General features: G+C 40.4%; 1 protein-coding gene across 1 annotated transcript in view; it reads left to right on the top strand.

Moving 5' to 3' along the window:
• The window catches only part of TENM1 (teneurin transmembrane protein 1), a 301248-nt gene that overhangs the window by 245408 nt on the left and 38244 nt on the right, over positions 1 to 17596 (top strand). The window contains exon 22 of the mRNA XM_050974517.1: positions 7895 to 8049. Within this exon, the coding sequence (XP_050830474.1) occupies positions 7895 to 8049 (155 nt within the window). The remainder of the gene's footprint in view (positions 1 to 7894; positions 8050 to 17596) is intronic.

The following is a 17596-nucleotide window of genomic DNA, read 5'->3' as shown; positions in this document are numbered from 1 at the left end:
TGTAGGAAGCAGGAAGTTTTGACAAAAGCTTCTTAACCACCTTTAAAAATCCTTGGACACACAGACACACAGTGAAATATAGCATTTGACCACAGAAATAAATGAATTGTTTCTGGGTTTATACCTCTGAGATTTTTACAGTGCAACAATAGCCCCAGACAGAGTAATTGCCAAGTTATTAAATATAATCACTGGCATTATAAAGGGAATCATTTGTATTTATTTCTTAAGCTAATACAGGAATATTGCAAGCTTTTTAACTTTGCTTGCCTTTTTTGTTTTTGTCCTGAGTATTCCTTTTTCCCATTATAAATGAAAAATTATTTTCCCCCTTACTTGATAGAAAGATAGTATGTAAAAAGGGACTCCATTTAGGGGTTTTTTGACCTTGGTTAGTTATATCTTAAAAGTTGGACTCTAATTTTTGCTATTAGCTGCTTGTGTAAGCATATAAGAGGTTATCTAGAGAGGTTATCTGTTTTTCCATTTGCAAAATTGATATGAAATACCTACTGAGTAACACTTGTGAAACTTGATCCTGTTTGGGAACATCCTCAAAGCTATGTTAATAGGTGGAAATTCAAATTTTTCTTTCTTACTTACTTTTCTGGATGAAAGTTGCTTTGAAAAGTGCTTTAACTTTTCTGAACTCATACCCATTTTTCTAGTTCCTTGAACATGCAGGGAGGTTTAGAGGAGTCCTACACTGTTATTCCATTATTTCTTTCATCTATGTTTATTTTCTCATTATCTTTATTTGGCAAGACTGCCTTTACCTAGTGACCAGGAATTAAATGCCAGACAGGAAAATACAATGAAATAACAAACAATAATCAATTCTGATTTCATCTTTCCACCAGTTTCATTTTACAGGTAGCAAACACATGGAGCTTTGTTCAGTCTGTTCCCAATTCTCTGTGAAGGACTGGAGATGGGGCTTAGTGAAAATTCATCTTGCACTATTGTATGTTGAGCTGACTTTGAAAGATGCTTTTAAACATGCATGGCTGATGTAGTTGAAATTTGAACTTCAATATATTATTTTTACTGCAACTTTCTTTAATTCTGTAGAGATCTCAGACTAATGAGTCATGTAATAGATGACCAAGTACTTAAGCAGAATGTGAAATGATACAAGGTGGGGACATAAAATAAGATCTGTGACAAGCTGAACACATTTATTACACAAGAAGATATTGAAGATGAAGAAGTAACTACACAAGATATTAATCACTTGAACTTTACCAAGTAACAAATTTTAATTTTGGGGTGGGGAATTCCATTTGGTGGGTTTGGAGATTTTTTTTATATCTTTTAAACAATCTGATTAGTGTTTATGATAAGGTACTTGAGGATCATCTTCTGATTTTAACTAGATTAGTCATCAAGTATTGGAGCAGGGAGAGGCACTAAAATGAGTGGAAATACCTGGGACTTGTGCAAAGACAATTCTTGAATCAACACCATTAAACACTTACCTACCCTGCCCTTCTGAAATCAGTGGGCTTTAGACCTGTAAATAGATTTGACTTTCTAAGCATAATTGACAGAGGCAGGGAGAGTTTGAGACAATCAGGTTGCCACATTCTTGCTGAGCTCCAGTCTCTGCCAGGCAGCAGGGTGAGAAAAGTGTCCATTAACATCTGATTTCCATTGCCTTGTGTCTGTGAGCAGCACTCACACAGGACAGCTCTGCTGGAAATGCAAGCTGTGTGACTTCTGTGAAAACAGTAGGTGCTCCAGTGATGGCACCCTAAACATCAGGGTGATTTACACCTTTTGGAGACCCAAGGACTAAATTTAGAGATGTAAACATTTGAGATCCTGCAGTGTCTGCTTTTTTATTCCTGGGTTCAGAGCAGTGTCTGGAACTAGGTGCACACCCTGTCTGTGCAAGCCATGTCAGTGCCTCGAGGAATCTGACTGCCCACTGAGTGCAGAGTACTTGGATGCACTGCAGTGACCTCACTGCAGGTGCAGTGACCTCAAAGAAAGCACCAGGGCAATGGAGAAGGTTGGAGTAAGTTCTAAATCCAGTGCACAAAAATACCTTATCCACAGCTGTAGCAAAGAACTCTTTCACTCAGACCAATGGCCATGAGATAAAAACACAAATGAAGCATAACTAAAAAATCAGTTCTGCAGTGCAGTTTTATCTATTTTGCTTGCAATTACTTTACTAAGGAGATATTGCTTTAAAAAAGCATGGTTTGGAAGATGTGTTCATCCTAGTAGCTTGCATCCTGAAATAATCAGTCTTGTTGCCCCTCATCCTTAGCAATACATTCTGAAGGAAATGAAGTTGTAAGAGCTGCTCAAACTAAACCTTTGCTCTTGTCAAGTGGCAGTAGCCCATTTGGGGCTGCTCCTGTTCAGCTGGAAGATTCCTTTTACTTTCAGTAGGATGCACAACCAAATTCCTATTACAGCCTTTTGTGACAACAGACACACTTGCCAAAGGTAATGATTAATGCTATTTTTCCAGCAATCTTTGCTATTCTGTAAATTCCTAAGACCTTTTTAACCTTTCCATAGAATTCAAAAAGGAAAGTAGAATGGGGTGAGATTTTTCGTTAGCAGTATATAAAGTTAGAAATAGACAAGCCAGAGTAATTTTCAGCCTCAAGTCATTGTTATATATGCATCATAAAATCAGCAAAAACCCCACCAATCACATGCCTTTTTTTATTCATTTAAATTTATTCCTTATTTTTCTTTTCAGTAGCCTTAGACACCTATGATTTCCAAAGTATGGGAAACTTGCAGAACATTGTAAACTTTTTGGATAGCAGGTGTTTTCCTAAATTTCATCCAACATTCATCTGAATTCATAAATCATTCACTTTTCTATTCACCCATGTCAGCAGGATGACCCCAGTCATCATGTCTCAGGCTGGAAGCTGAACATTTTCATTCACAGTCAGGAGTTAAAAACGCTGTTTGCTCCAAGTCTACTGATCTGCCTCTAAAGAGAACAGCACTCAAGTGCAAGTACTGAAGTCGTGTTCCAACTGACAAAGAACTACTGAATATTTTGCAGCTAGTGATGAGACAGTAAGGAAGTAAGGATGACAAAGATCACAAGGCAACAGACTGCAAATCACTTGAATCATATTTTGAGTGGTGTATTATGGTAACCTATAAATAACTAATTGCATAAAATTGCTTTAGTTCCTGGATGGCAGCTTTAATTAAAAGCACCGAAGACATTTAGAAGTTTAGAAATGGATGGCATGCAATTTGCCCTTTTAGCACCATAAAATGGTAATTAACCAATTTGATTCACTTCTTCCTATTAAAAGTTTTATGAGAATCACAAGTTCCTTCTAAATACAGTTGTTCTTCAGCAGAAGGTGGCATTCTCTTTTATCCATCCTCACTAGTAGCTGTAGATGTTGTTTTAAAAATTCTTCAGAAGTTTAATTAGAAGTTTTCAATATAGAATGCTCATTTGTAACTTTTCAGCTGAGCAAAAAGCGTAAAGTAGAATTTCTAGAAGTGGGCCACATATAATTCTAGCTACTCTTTATTGACATGTTTGAAAAGGATTTGTTCCCAAAAAAAGCTTCTCTTAGAGTGCAAGTGTGGGAAATGATACAGGGTAAAAAAGAAAATGTCTTAATAGGGTATTTACTATATTTCTTTTAATCCATATTTTTACCACTATAAGGTTAACTCCTGAAATGCCAAAATTTCTAGACTGCATGATCATATGTATTTTGAATTTATACACATGATAAATGTGATATGACTACACAAAAAGCAGTCAGTTTGCTTTCTGAGTGCTATTTGCATTTATAATGGTGTATGTATGTGCCCTACGGCAGAGCTGTCAAGGGAAATAACCCTTTAACCAAAACTAGTCTGGAGTGCAAATAACAGGAGAGGTTATAGGCATCCCTCTGTGTTTATCATGGGTGTACCCAGCTCCTGTACTAATTATTCTTTGCTGGAAAAAACAGTTATAAGAAGGAAAACTTTCTGCATAGTCTTTCTAGTAATAATACTTGGTCACCACATTTGACAGCATTACTGCCAGTTAATTTTTAATGTTAGTTAACAGAATTCAAATGGTACTGATTAAAAGACCTCTGAGTGTTATAAATATTGCTCCAAAATGTCTACATGTAAATCCACTGGAGATAGATCTTCATAAAAACTACTGTTTCACATTCAGGTACAAAATTCAGCCCTATGTAGGACATTCCCAGGACTAAAATATGACCAAAACCAGTCCTGCAGCATGAGCATCTCACTCAGCAAGACTGATACTCAGCTCTGAGTCAAACAATGAGACTAAATCCTGGCACAGATTTATTTTGTCTTTACCCAGCCATCAGTTTTTAATGAGCAATCTGGATGTAAGCAGGGTAAGTCTGTCATACGTGCAATAGATCATAGGTCCCTTTAGTGCCCAAAGACATCATCATTTGGGCATAGAATTTAGTGTAAAAGATCCTTAAAAAAAGGAAATCAGAATCAGACCCAGAGCCTGATACAAAGTACGTCTCCTTCTCTGGGAAAAAAAAAAATTACCTTTCTTCCTCACTCAAGGGTTGAGCAGTGCTCCCACTTGCACTCAAGTGCAATTCATTACCCTCAGCATGTGCATGTTTCCTCCCCCAGTTCCTTGGTGATTAAAGCACAATTGCTGTGCTGTGTGTGATTTGATTCTGCATTACACTGTACGTCAGAAAAAGATTAAAATAAGCTCTTGGAGTACAGATTATATGTAGCATCATGTAAAATGTGACAGGAGCATTAATGAATCCAACTCTAATGAATAAATTGGGACAGTTTAGCCACCAATCTGTATTGTTTTCCAGTGGATGCTTTATGTAGGGTATTTGTCAACAAGACTTAAATGCATAAGTAATTTTTTCAAGTAGGTAAAGTTGTGTTGTTTTACTGTAGAGTCATAAGCTCTGGAAGCAGTAGATCTTTGCTGAACAGCCACTGGTACTTGAAGAAACTGGCTTATTAGGAAGTACCAGGAATTTAGTGCAAATACTGAAGATATGGGCTTATTTATGCCATTGCATGGGCATATGTCCTTCCCTTGCAGGCAGGCTGTATTTCTGCAGTGGCTGGAGGGCTAGAAACACCAGAAACATTAAAGGATCCTTGATTTTCTTATATAGTCAGTGTTTGAAATCCATTCAACAACACAGCTGAGTAGCTTTATTTCATTGCAGCATAATTTTTGATTTTTATATAATGGATGGTTTGCAGCCAACACAGCCATCTGTTCTCAGGCAAATTGCGCAAAACAGAAGATGCACTTGCCCTGGTGACAGATCCTGGCCTTGCCTTGTCTGTGCTGTGGATCTGATCCAGCTGAGAGGCAAAGCTCCTCGCTCACCGTGCAGCACCTCCCCTCTGCAAGGCAGGCTCAGCCCCAGCCCATTGCTGCCCTTCCCACCCACAGCAGGTTTCTCATTCAGCTTGTGAAGCATGCTGGAAAGGAAATCAGAGCCCATCTAATGTCACTACGTGAGGCAGGATCAGTGAGACAGAGCTACAAGGGCCCTTCCCTTCCCAAAGCTGGAATGCACATGTCACCCCAACACCAAAGCAAACCTCTCTGCTTCTCAGGCTCACTCTTTACCTCAGCTCACCTTCAGCCTTTTAGGTTTGGACTTCTCAGGAGCAGATGACAGCCAGGAGCTTGCCAATCATTCTGGAGTTTCCAAAGGTACAGTTACTTTCTAATTAAAGACTGAAGATCCTCTAAGGGAGCCAGTACCAAGGAGTCACGATTTATGAGCTCGCAGGCTGGCAGGGAGTCAGGCTCTGAGACTGTCTGCTCCTCTTACAGCCTTTTTATAACCTTCCAGTTTTACCCAGCTGACCCATCCAGCCCCCACCAGATGATTTCAGTTCCCTGGGTGATATCTGTCCTGCAAAACCTTCAGCCATCTCACATAATGAGGAAATGTAGCCTAGCCCTGTACCTTGGGCACTTAGCAGTCCATGGGCACTTTTTGTCCTGGATGGAGGAGGTGACAGGATGGTGAATACCCTCCTCTGAGGGCAGTTCACAGCCAGATGCATACATTGCATTGGTAATTTAAAGAATTAGTTTCGACTCCCAACACTGTGCTGATGACCCGAGAACTGGACGCAGTAGGGAGTGTTTCACACTAAAGGTACCTGCTGTGGCTTTTGGATTTTTAATGGATGATACCCTCAGAATGTTGTGATCATACCCTCAGACCTTTGCAAGGTGCCTGAACATCACCTGTGGTGAAGAGGCACCGCAGAACCATCATGGGCAGTTTGTCCTGGGAGCCTGCCCCGGGTGTTAACTCTGCAAGAGAAAACATATTACACTCAGTTACGTGTGCTACTCAAACTCATTCCCCAGGCATTGCCAGCTGCCAGGTAAAGATATGTTTAGGGGCTTGGAAACACCATTACCCCCTCTTCCCAGCCCTGTGGGAGATGCATGTTCTGCATCAGGGTTTTCTGGTCTTGCTTTTTCCACCCAGACTGCTTAATCTCCCTTTCTTCCAGTTGTAACTGCTCCTGTATATTAAAAACCCTTAAGTATAAGGAGTTGGGGTTAGAAGCTGAGGAAATTCAGTTTGAGGCTATTTTTCTTTTTTAGTGGCATGTGGAATTGCTGTATGGGATCCTAAACTGGCCTGCAGACAAGTATTTTGTAAACTTAAAAGACATGCAGCCTTCAGTTGTGCTAAATGCAGGGGACAAAAATCAAGAACCACATAAGCCACTGTCCAGACCATCTGTTCAAGTCCTCTGCCTTTCGTTTCTGTGTAGCAGAACATAAATTCATTATTAAAATAGCTTGGCTGTGCACAGCAGCTGCTGTAATTGCAAAGTTATGCAACTTTAAATGGGAAATTCGGAAGTAGTTTAAAGCAAGAAATTGAGCGGTTTTGGTAGAAAGGATTTCACAAGTCTACCATGAATAGAAGTGCTCTTCTAGTTATATTTTCAATATTTGAGGGAAATAAGATCTTACTTACAGTTCCAATTGAATGCAGGAAGAACTGCAGGGGAGCTGTTAGACTGGGGCAGAGCAGGGCTGGGCATGAGTTGTGGCATAAGGTGGTGGGAGGCAGCAAACCTTCCATTCCTCAGTTTCCCCACTGAAATGCAGAGGACCATGACCTTTGCTGTGCAGAGCCCTGGCACTGGAGTTCCATCCCTGGCATTGGAGTTCCATCCCTCTTGCAGTGCAGTGCTGCAGGAGCTGTTGCAGATCCAGGAGTGGGAGAACTGCCCCAGCTGGTGACCACAACTGTCCTGAGCCTGGTTCCAGTGCAGGACCATCATTTTGGGCAGCACTGCACTGGGATCCATCCTGCAGCACAGCTGCTCCTTCTGCCTGCTGAGCAGACCTGGTCTGCACCACTTCTATGTACAGCCCCTGTCAGAACAGGTCTGTTTGGCCTCCTGTGGGTTCTTTCTAGCTCAGCCACTCTCATCATTCAGAGACTACAGCAATTTAAAAATTGTCTGTGCTTAAGAATGAAGAAAGTGAAATGAAAATGAAACAAATCAACAGTAAGATAACGTTTTAGAAAAGCTAATATTGCCCACTTCATGATAGACATTAAGTTGTTGAAGAGCCTTGTTCTGTGTATGTAAAATTACATTAAAAGCAAAGCCTCTGCTGTTTTGTTTTGTTTCATCCTCACATGTTCCCTCTTTCTCTTTGAGTCAAAGCTAATCTGATAGATGGGTATGAACTTTCCACATACAGTTTGTATAAGCCTCAAATAGTAATGGGTGGGGGTAAAAAATTATACTTTTTTAAATCAGCAGATTTTTTTAGTCTAAGAAGAGAGGAAGCATTTTAAGCTGATACTTTTAAATCAAGATAATGCCAGCACTAACACTCCTTTTACCCTTCCTCTTCATCCAGGTATCACTGTAGATAAGCACGGATTTATTTACTTCGTTGATGGTACAATGATACGGAAAATTGATGAGAATGGTGTGATCACAACGATCATAGGTTCAAATGGCCTCACATCAACCCAGCCACTGAGCTGTGACTCTGGGATGGACATCACTCAGGTAGACACCTCGTTTTCATGTGTTGTCACTTTGATACACATTGTAGAGACAGATCACTTACTGGCTTGTACCAAGATTGTGTATGGAATATGCTGGATGAGTCAGATAATTTGAATGGCACAGTATGGAGTAGTTCTTCCACTCACATGGTTATTTTAAGGTGTATAAATACAAAACCACACCTGATTATTTTCCCAGGAGATGGCCTGTGAATATATAGAGAATACATATACATTCTTATGTAAAGAATACAAACTGCTTTAAAAAGTTGCTTGCTACTCTGATCTTTTAAGAAGGTAATCAGAAGTTTAAAGTGCTTTCCTTTAGTCCAGCATTCAGACTGATTTGCTTGAACTAGTAAATGGAAAAAAATAGATAGTCTGTTTACATCTAAATCTTTTCTAAGTCATGGAGGAGCATTAGAATAAGTAATTACACAGCAGCAATATTGTGGTAAAGCTATTGCATTTCCATTTCTCAAAATGCTTTTCAGTTCTTATGTCAAGTGCAAAAATAAGGAATAGTAAAAGAAATAAAAGAACTTATCACATCTCTAGTTTATGCTAATAAAGAAGTATGGATAATCATGGAGAAACATAAATGGTACTCTTGGCTAGTCAGTGAGCAATACCTACAGACAGCACAAGGAAGGACTTGGCCTTTGCCAAGAAATAATTGAATTAATCAGCTTCAAAACAGGGGAGAAGCTGTACTTGAAAAAATCTTGAGGCATTCAAGTGACATACTAAGCTATTATGGACTGTGTCAGCTAATAACCAGGATCAGGTTAATTTTTCATTTCATTTTCTCCCTGCCCTTTCCTCTGTCCTTCACAACTGGAGAATCACAGTTAAAATTCAATGCATTACAATGGTAAGAGTTTGTTGCTTGCTTCTAAGTAGATTTGGAGTAATAACAAATGACTGTGGTCTTTCATTCACATACCTGAAGAACGTGGGGTCAATATTTTGGTTAGTGGGGTCAAATAAAGGGACCTAATGCTGCTGTCGCAGAAGTACTGAGGGGTTTTTTCACTAGAATCAGAACAGGAAGAAGTGTTTGTGTTCCCTTTCACATTTCACCAAATCACAGAATTCTTATGGTTGGAAGTGACCTCTGGAGATCACCCAATCCAACCCCACTGCCAAGGCAGGGTCACCTGGGGCAGGTGACACAGGAATGCATTCAGGGGGTTTGGATGTCCCCAGAGAGGGAGACTCCACGTCCTCCCTGGCAGGTGTTCCAGTGCTCTGCCACACCCAACAGAAAGAACTGCCTCTTGTTGAGCTGAAATTTTTGTCTTTTATTTGTGCAGCGTTTCAGTGGACTCTATGTGTTTGCAAATGTGGGGAGAGAACCCTCAGCCTCCCTGTTCTAAGACAGACAGGCCTTTGTATTCTCTTGGGTCCAGTTGATGTGTAATTATTCCATATAAAGCAGTACAGGGTCAACTGGCTTAGTTGTGCTAAACCCAAACTTAAATTAGCCTGGTAATGGTTTTAAGATTAAACAGCTTCTGGGCACCTTGGCTCTTGCTCTGGCCCCTGGCCTTGAGGCCAGCCTGTCCTGCAGGTGCTGAGCAGCAGCTGGCAGGCAGCAGCATTCCTGCTGCACTGCTGCCCACCAGCTGGCAGGAGCTGAGCTTCCTGGAGCCCACAGCTGCCTGCAGCACATGCACTCACTGCCTGGATGCATCTAACAACTGCCTGGGGCACCCCTAAGCAGATCAGGTATCTCTGAGGTCAGGGAAGGGTGCCAGGGGCAGCGTCTGCTCCCTGCCTTCTCCTTCTGGATCTGCACTCTCAGGCTGTACTAATAATTGCTTTATTTGCCTCTTGTAACATGTGCTGTGTATTTGTGTTCAAATTTTTGCTGATTTTGCTCAGTAAGAGAATGTCTCACTGCATCTCAAATAGGGAGTTGTAATTGTTTCCATTTCCTTTTGAAAAATGCAGCTTACCCGGTAGCAAATAAGTCTCAGCAGGGTGTCTGGCAAAATTAGAAATAAAATTATTTATTTGTTAAATTAAAACTGAATTTTAAAAGTAAACGTTTGGAGCTGAAATCAAATGTGCTAAATTTGTAAAGCAGATTTAAGTAGCCCTAAAATCCTAGTTCTTCATAGGTTGGCTACTTGCAAGAAACCAGTTTCATTTAGCTCACCCTGCAACATAGTTCAGTGCCATGGAGGATGGGCTTCTACAAAGTCGTAGGTAAGAAAAAAGATGTCATAGAGCAAATCATTCTTCATTCATCTGGGGTGCAGTCTCCTTTTCATAGAAGCAGGAATAAACCCTTTTTCTTTTTTCTTTTCATGAGCACTTCAGGTGTTTCCATGCTACAAGAAAATATGGCTGCACATTTTGCAAAAGTTTTCAATTTTGTCAGTATTCTGGGAAACTAAAAAATGACCTTACCCCTAAATTGAGATAGTCTTCAATTAAATTGTGAATTCATGACAGTAAATATTCTAAAAATCGTAATAAATTATGGCTTATAAACCTGTCCCTAAAAAGTGGCTAGTCTCATTTTCTTAGGGTAGCAATACTATATAATTTTCTGTACATTTATCACTGGTAAGTGAGGTCAAATGTGGACACTGCAACATGAAGCTTTTCAAAGCATTTCTTGTTTGGAGGATTTGTTTTGAGGGGGTTTAAGTAAATCTCTTTATAGAAATTTTTCACAAAATCCACACCTTTGAGGTATTTCACATACACAGTAAATCATAGACATGAAATAAATACCGAGAATGCATGTTCTGAAAAGTAACTGTATCAAATTTGCTCAGTCATCTTCTTTTAAAACTGTTGCTGATAACCAGAAGAGCCTGTGAAATAATCACACCCCCCTGAAGTCAAGCATGTTAATCTGGAATTACATCAATGAGAATAACAGAATGATATTGTCACTTAGAAACAAGTGTATATCCTTGCAAGACTGCTGAGTTTATTCCAGAGTGGCATAAACATAAATGAAAAATGCATTTGGCCCATCTCCACTTAAATTAGTTTTTGGCTAAGTTACAAATGGCATTTAAATCAAGAGAATGTGGGTTGCTCACAAATTGTGTATTTAGAGAGACTTACGAAATAGGTTAATAAAATCATTTCTCAAAGCTAAATTTGTTCTGACAGTAAAACCAACAACTTGCCCAAAATCAGTATTTCTTAATTTACTGAAGTACAAAAATGTACTCTTGGAGTAAATGTGTAGAGTAACTGTCTATTGCAAACATCACCATAAATGACAAGCTTTAGCTTTAAGGCATTCACTTTAATAAATGAGTTGATTATGAAAGGGTTTAATCATTTGCTCCAATATCAGTTTTCATGGTATTATTCTTGGTAATCATTATGTGTTTATTTACCACCTTCTCCTTCTTAAGCATAATATTCTGCATTCATAACCAGGGGAAGAAAGGACAGATGGGGCTGAATAGATTATAGGTTGTGGCAAATAAATGACCAAGCTCTAATTCCTTTGATCTCATACTTCACTGGGGGGCTTTTAATCTGAATTTAGAAGGAAAGGGACACTCAGTTGAACTGTTTGTATGGTACGCCAGCATTCTCAGTACTGTTTCATCCTGTTCAGAACTTGTGTGACTTTTCTTCTCTGCACAGATCATTTCAGTGTTCTTCCATTAGTTATTAGAGCAAACCCAAAAAAAATGGCTCTTCAGAGCCATGCATGTGAATGTCTATGTGGATGTGCTCAACACTCACTGTTGGTGCCAGGAGCTCAGCAGACACCTACATGGTCATGAGCCACAGCAGGAGTGCCAAGGGAAGGGACTTGGATGGAGAGAGAAAGAAAAGAGATGGGATCATCATTCAGTTTCACTGCCTGATGGCTTTGGGCTGGATCCTTGTCTAGACCAGAGGCCTCTCTAGATTGTTTTTTATCTCACATGTACACACTCTCTTTGTGTTTGCACATCCTCAGGGTACACTGATATTTTTTAGCTAGTTTATTGATAGCAGCTGAGAGCACATTGTGTGGGGTATGTGTCTGTCTGTCTGTGTCTGTCAGTATTCTCCTCCTCACAGTAAATTAAAAGCTTGGGCCAATTTCAAACAAATTTGTAGAGAAACACCCACCTTCAAAGCAATTAAATTCCTACATGTTCCATAAAAATATTAATCCAGCTGGAGGACAGAAACCTAAAGTACCCTTTCAAAAGGAAATATTGCAGCATAAGCTTTCTTTTATTAAACTACAGAGATTCTACTCAGGATGTAATAAATGCCCCATTCACAGGAAAACTTCATTTCGCGCTTGGATCTTATTAAACTCCCAAGCCAGTCAGCCATGCGACAGAAGTCCTTAGGAAACCAGACTTCATCAGATCCAGTGTTCTTGGAAGTTATATTGACGTTGTGGGAGTTTTTGTGGGAAAGTAAAAACACTACAGCTCATCTTGAGTGATAAGCTGTGCTGTTCTGCCTCCAATGCTACAGTGAAAGCTGAGGAGAGAATTAGCAGATATTTCTACCATCTTGCAATTTCATCCTGTATCTTTCCTCCCATGAGAAATATGTGGGCTGAATTTCCACTGCTCCAAACCACAAGTCATTTATATCAGTGTGAGTGGCTGCAGGTATTATTTGGGAGCTGTTTAAACCCATCTCGAGCACAGTCACTGCAAATACAGAGTCCAAACATTTGCAAGTCAACAGAAAATGAATCCCAAGAGCTTTTTCTTTGCCCGTAACCATGGTCTTGTTCTCGTGCTTGTGTCAGTCCCACCAGGCACGAGTCTGTGCCAAAGCAATAGCTCCGACCTGATTGATGGTGTTAATAACTGTCAGTGCCGTGCTCCAAAATGAAAGGTCTGGTTTGAAGACTTTTTCTTGACATTTGCACTTCATCAGCCTTTGTTCAGCACTTCTCCACGTGAGGGAACCATCCATATTGTGTTGCCTCACATAAACTTCAGTGACACTGCAAAATGTTTTGCTCCCTTATAAAAATGTGACAGTGTTACTTACGTAGGCAATTTGCTTGCACAGGTCAAATTAAAAGGCAGAATTCTAGAACAGGGTTTAAAGGGGCCCCATGCGTGGCAGGAATGTTGTGTCCTGGACAGCCTGCTTTGAATGATGGGAAGAGGGGAGAGGGTAATAAGGGATGCTGTTGATGACCTACTTGAAATAGTGAAGCGAGAGACAGACTGCTGGGAAGCAGGAATGAAGATGAGCAGAATTGCTCGAAAATGTATTCTATATCTGAAAAATGCAAACGCTGACATTGCTCCCGCAGTCACAAGTGCTGCAGGCGCTCCCCAGCAGCATCTGCACAGGCACAATATGCTTCAGTGGCATTGTGGAAGCCTTTTGAGCAGAACAAAAAGCTCCCAGGACATGGTGACCTCGCTTGAAAGCAGCAATGAGAGTCTGCTCATCGGAGCAAGCACAGCCTGAACAGAACTTTCAGTGGGTACGTTTGGAGGAAGGAAAGAAAAATGTGAAAGACAAAAATATGATCTGATGACCGGGTGAGAGCAGGGGAAGCGAGCTGCCAGCACAAAGCCAAATTGATTCTAGGCTGAAGTACTTCTAATCCAGGTTAAGAGTAGAATATTGCAGAGCAACTGGGAAGATTATATTAATTAGTATTGTGGGTCAGAACACACACTATTCCTTTAGGTATTTCTCTACATACCTGACATTATTAGCTGTATTCTCGGAAAAGCAGGAAGAAGAAAAGGCATCTTTTAATATTAGATGCACAATATTCTCATTGTGCCATCAGAAAGGGACAACTGTGTTTTCACTGTAGCAAAGTATTGCAGAACTGCTCCTGTTCTTCCTTTCCTTTTAGTTCTCTACCTGGGTCTTTTGATACATTATTCTAGCTGTGAGTAATTAATGCAGCATAAATATTCCAAGTTCCTGAACAAAGGCACACAAAGCAGAAATAATAATTTACAGACCCTTTTATTTTACTTGTGGTCTTCCCTTACAGAAGACTTTCAGAGCTTTTTTCTTTTTAGAAAAGAACTCTGTTATTTTTTCTGGGTCTTGCTGGAAGAAGGAGCCCACAAGGCTGTTATTTTTTTTTTCCAAAATAAAGTCTTCTGTTCTCTGGTTCTTTTTACTCTACTGCTTAATTTCATGTTCTTTCTTCTCTGGCTTTGCTGGAGTGGAAGTCATGGCCCCAGCAAAGTCAGCAACTGTTTTGCCACTGACTTCAGTGGAAGCAGGACTTCACCAAGCTTAATTGAAAGGGTAGTGAGAGGTGAGTGTGCAGTAAGGAGCAGCTGTATCTCACAAGAAAGTATGTGCTTCTGAGAAATAGACCAGAACAGGTCTTCACTGAGGAATTTTCAAACCTTTTCAAAAATGAGGTGTCCCTCCAATTAATTAAGAGTTACTCGTCAGAAACTGTAAGTCTATACAAAATCATTCCAGCCATAATATCATATGCAGGAGCAAGCAGTCACTAGCATCCATACTTCGAAGCAAAACCAAGCTGAAAGCCTTTTTAAAAAAGGATCTTCAGGTATTAGGGCAAATATCTTTTCCCAGGGGTACAGGATCAGCTAAGTAGCCTCTCTTCAACAGAAGCTGAGAGAAAAGAGGCTCATAGGATGAGAACCCCAGGTGAAAAAAAGTCTGAGAGCTCATAAATCAAACTTGGAGATGTACGATGTCATTTTTTGAATATCAGACAGAAGGCAGGCTGGTTTCATCAGAACTAATTTATATTCCAATCAAATTATTCTATCACTGAATTTTAAATTAGTTATAGACACAAGATAGCATCCGATGAATTCATACTGCAATTTCTCCCTTAAAGCCCAAATATTCTGTTTGTATTGAGCACCTGCAAAACAGCAATTTATTTCAATTTTCTGCCATAAATAATCCATTATGACTAAAAGACTATGTACATTTTAATGAACTCTTCCAGTGCTTGCATCCTTTCCTCTGACAGTTGAGGCAGTGTTAGACACCTGATGGGGAAGTGAAGGAGACCTCTGCTCACGACCTCCCTCTTACTTCCTGATACACAGACACAGGTTTAAATTATTTTTTCAAAAATTTGTTTCTAATAAGCAACTGCAAGAAGGAAAAATCTTCTGTAAGAATTGAATGCCTGGTGAGAAGGAAGCAGCTCAGCCCTGAGTCCAGGTGCTCTCAGATCATCCTTCCAACTAGAAGAAACCTCCACACTCACCAAAGGCTGCCTGCCATTGCACATCACCCTCCACCAGCTCATCCCAGCTGCCTTGCCACCCCCAGACTTGCTCCAGCTCACCCACCCCCCTGTGTCACACAGCCCAGCTCCACAAACTCCTGACTCTGTCCAAGCCATCTGGGGAATGGGTTCCCAGATGAGAAACCTGTCTTATTTTGGGCTCTCCTGTCAGGCTTTCATGAGTAACCAACTTCTCTCAAAGCTCCACCTTTTATTCCATGTGTGCAAGTAGCCTTTGATTATCTCTCTTATCTAAATATGGTTTCAGTATGATGGAGTAAAGTGGATCAGTTATTTTTGGCAGAAAATTATTATCTCTGCTGTGTTGAATTCCACTGCAGAAAATGTTCAGTACAACTTTGTCAGACTGGTGGGAGTCTGCAATGTGTTGAGATACATTGGTTACTACATCTGCCTTTTTTTCATCTGTCACAGAGACATAATGGACAAAATGTAAGCATGAAGGAGATACTGACACCTAATCTATTGTCTATATATGCATATATATGTCTGTATACATGCAGGGGTATGTGGTTTCTCCCTACACTGCAGAGCTGCCATAACCATCAGATAGTGAAAGCTGGTCCCTGCCCTCCTGGGCTCCAGGCCCCAAGTCAGTCTGCTGAGAAGAGAATGTGGGTGTTGAAGGGAACATGCAGAGCCAAGCCAAGCAGGCAATGTCCCTCCTTTGTTTTAACCCAGTGGTTCATCCCCATCCACCAGCAAGGTTTGCCTGTGATTTAAGAAACAGCTATTTTGATGGAGGCAATTCCTACATATGCCATGTTTTTTAAGATTGTCAGGACTAGAACTGTGTGCATGTTGCTGTCCTCCTCTCACCAAGCAGTCCTTCACATATTTATGGGCCAAAGGACCTCCCACAGATGTAACAGGTTTTTTGTGTTATAACAATAATGACTGAGCTCTGTGTGGAGCTGTCTTTACTGTCTCTGTTCCAAACCTTTCAGATTGCATGCTGAATTCTGGTTTGGCCATTTGGAAATGTTGCACAGATATTTTTTAGAGAGGGGGCCAGGGGAGTGACAAGCAAATGGGTTGTCACAAGTCTGGAGTTTGAGAGCAGCAGGCACCAGAGGTTGTCTGTCCTGCAGAGATGTCACACACTGCAGGGATAGAAACTCTTGCATTGGCTTGGTCAGAGTAAGTACCATGGCAGGAGCTGCAGCCTGGGCAGTGACAGCTAAGAATGCCTGATTTCACCTCTCCATGATACCATGTTTGCTGCAGCATCTTTTCTTCCATTGGCTGCGCCAAGGAAAAAATAATGAAAAGACACTGTGTCAGGGGAGGAAAAAAATGGCAAATGTCAGGACAGAAAAGGGTTCTACCCATTTGTAGTGTGCCACACAGAGGGTGTTGTTAAAGCTGTGCATGATGGAGTTCAGGTCACAGAGAGCTGCAAACAGAATGATAGATGTTTTATACAGTATGTTACTCTGACAATAGCACATTTACAAACAAATTAGTTAAAAATGTCTGAAGGACATTCAGCTTTTATAAACTGGGCCTCATCTCCTGCTGATAGCTTCCTTTGGGATGAGTGTGGCATGCAAAATGATACACTGCCTTGGAGAATAAATTTACAAAGTTTAGCAATGTAGGTCACATTGCAGGAAATCATAAATGTCTGAACATCACTCAATAGCCATTCAATCAACTGCTCAAAGCAAAATGGGAAACTGAACAGTGTGGAGTTGTCTCCAGTGAGAACCAGGCAAAGTCATGATAGGATGTAAAACCTTTTAGGTCCTCCATCCATATATACTGCATTTTTATTCCTTTTTTCTTGCCACTTCAGAATTAAAATTCTTGTCCATATCAATAGTGACAATAAAAACAATGTGATTTTTGCTATTGTAACTGTAAGCTATAAGTGTGTTGGGTGGCTCAGAAAAGGTGTGCCAAAAATTTAGGGAATCAGAAGAGTTCAAATGGTTGAAACTTGTATAAGTAGTCTAGTCCTAAAGAACTAATTTCATTGTGAGTTTTTTTTCTATGCTTTCAGTCAGCCCGAAGGATTTATGCTATTTGCTTCATTTTTTTTTGTATTTGGTTTGAAGGAATAAGGAAGAGATTTTAAAAGGACATTTCTAGACCTAGCACTTGCTAGGGATTCCTTTAGCATTCTGGGTCTAGAAGCTGCTGGAAGCCTGAGATCCAAATATTTAGAGATGTTGAGGGTCATTCTGAAGGCATCTAGGAGTTCTTAAGGTATGCAGCCTTTCTGCAGGTTATGGAGCAGGGGAATAGGGGAACCCATGGCTTCTGGAGCATGGCTAGAGAGCCACTGGATCTTTCTCCCAGAGTAGTCTGGAAGCCT

This window comes from Serinus canaria, chromosome 4A (assembly GCF_022539315.1).
Source record: "Serinus canaria isolate serCan28SL12 chromosome 4A, serCan2020, whole genome shotgun sequence".
Taxonomy (NCBI): Eukaryota; Metazoa; Chordata; class Aves; order Passeriformes; family Fringillidae; genus Serinus; species Serinus canaria.
The sequence above is the reverse complement of the archived record's forward strand: the minus strand, read 5'-3'. Positions and strand labels throughout refer to the sequence as shown.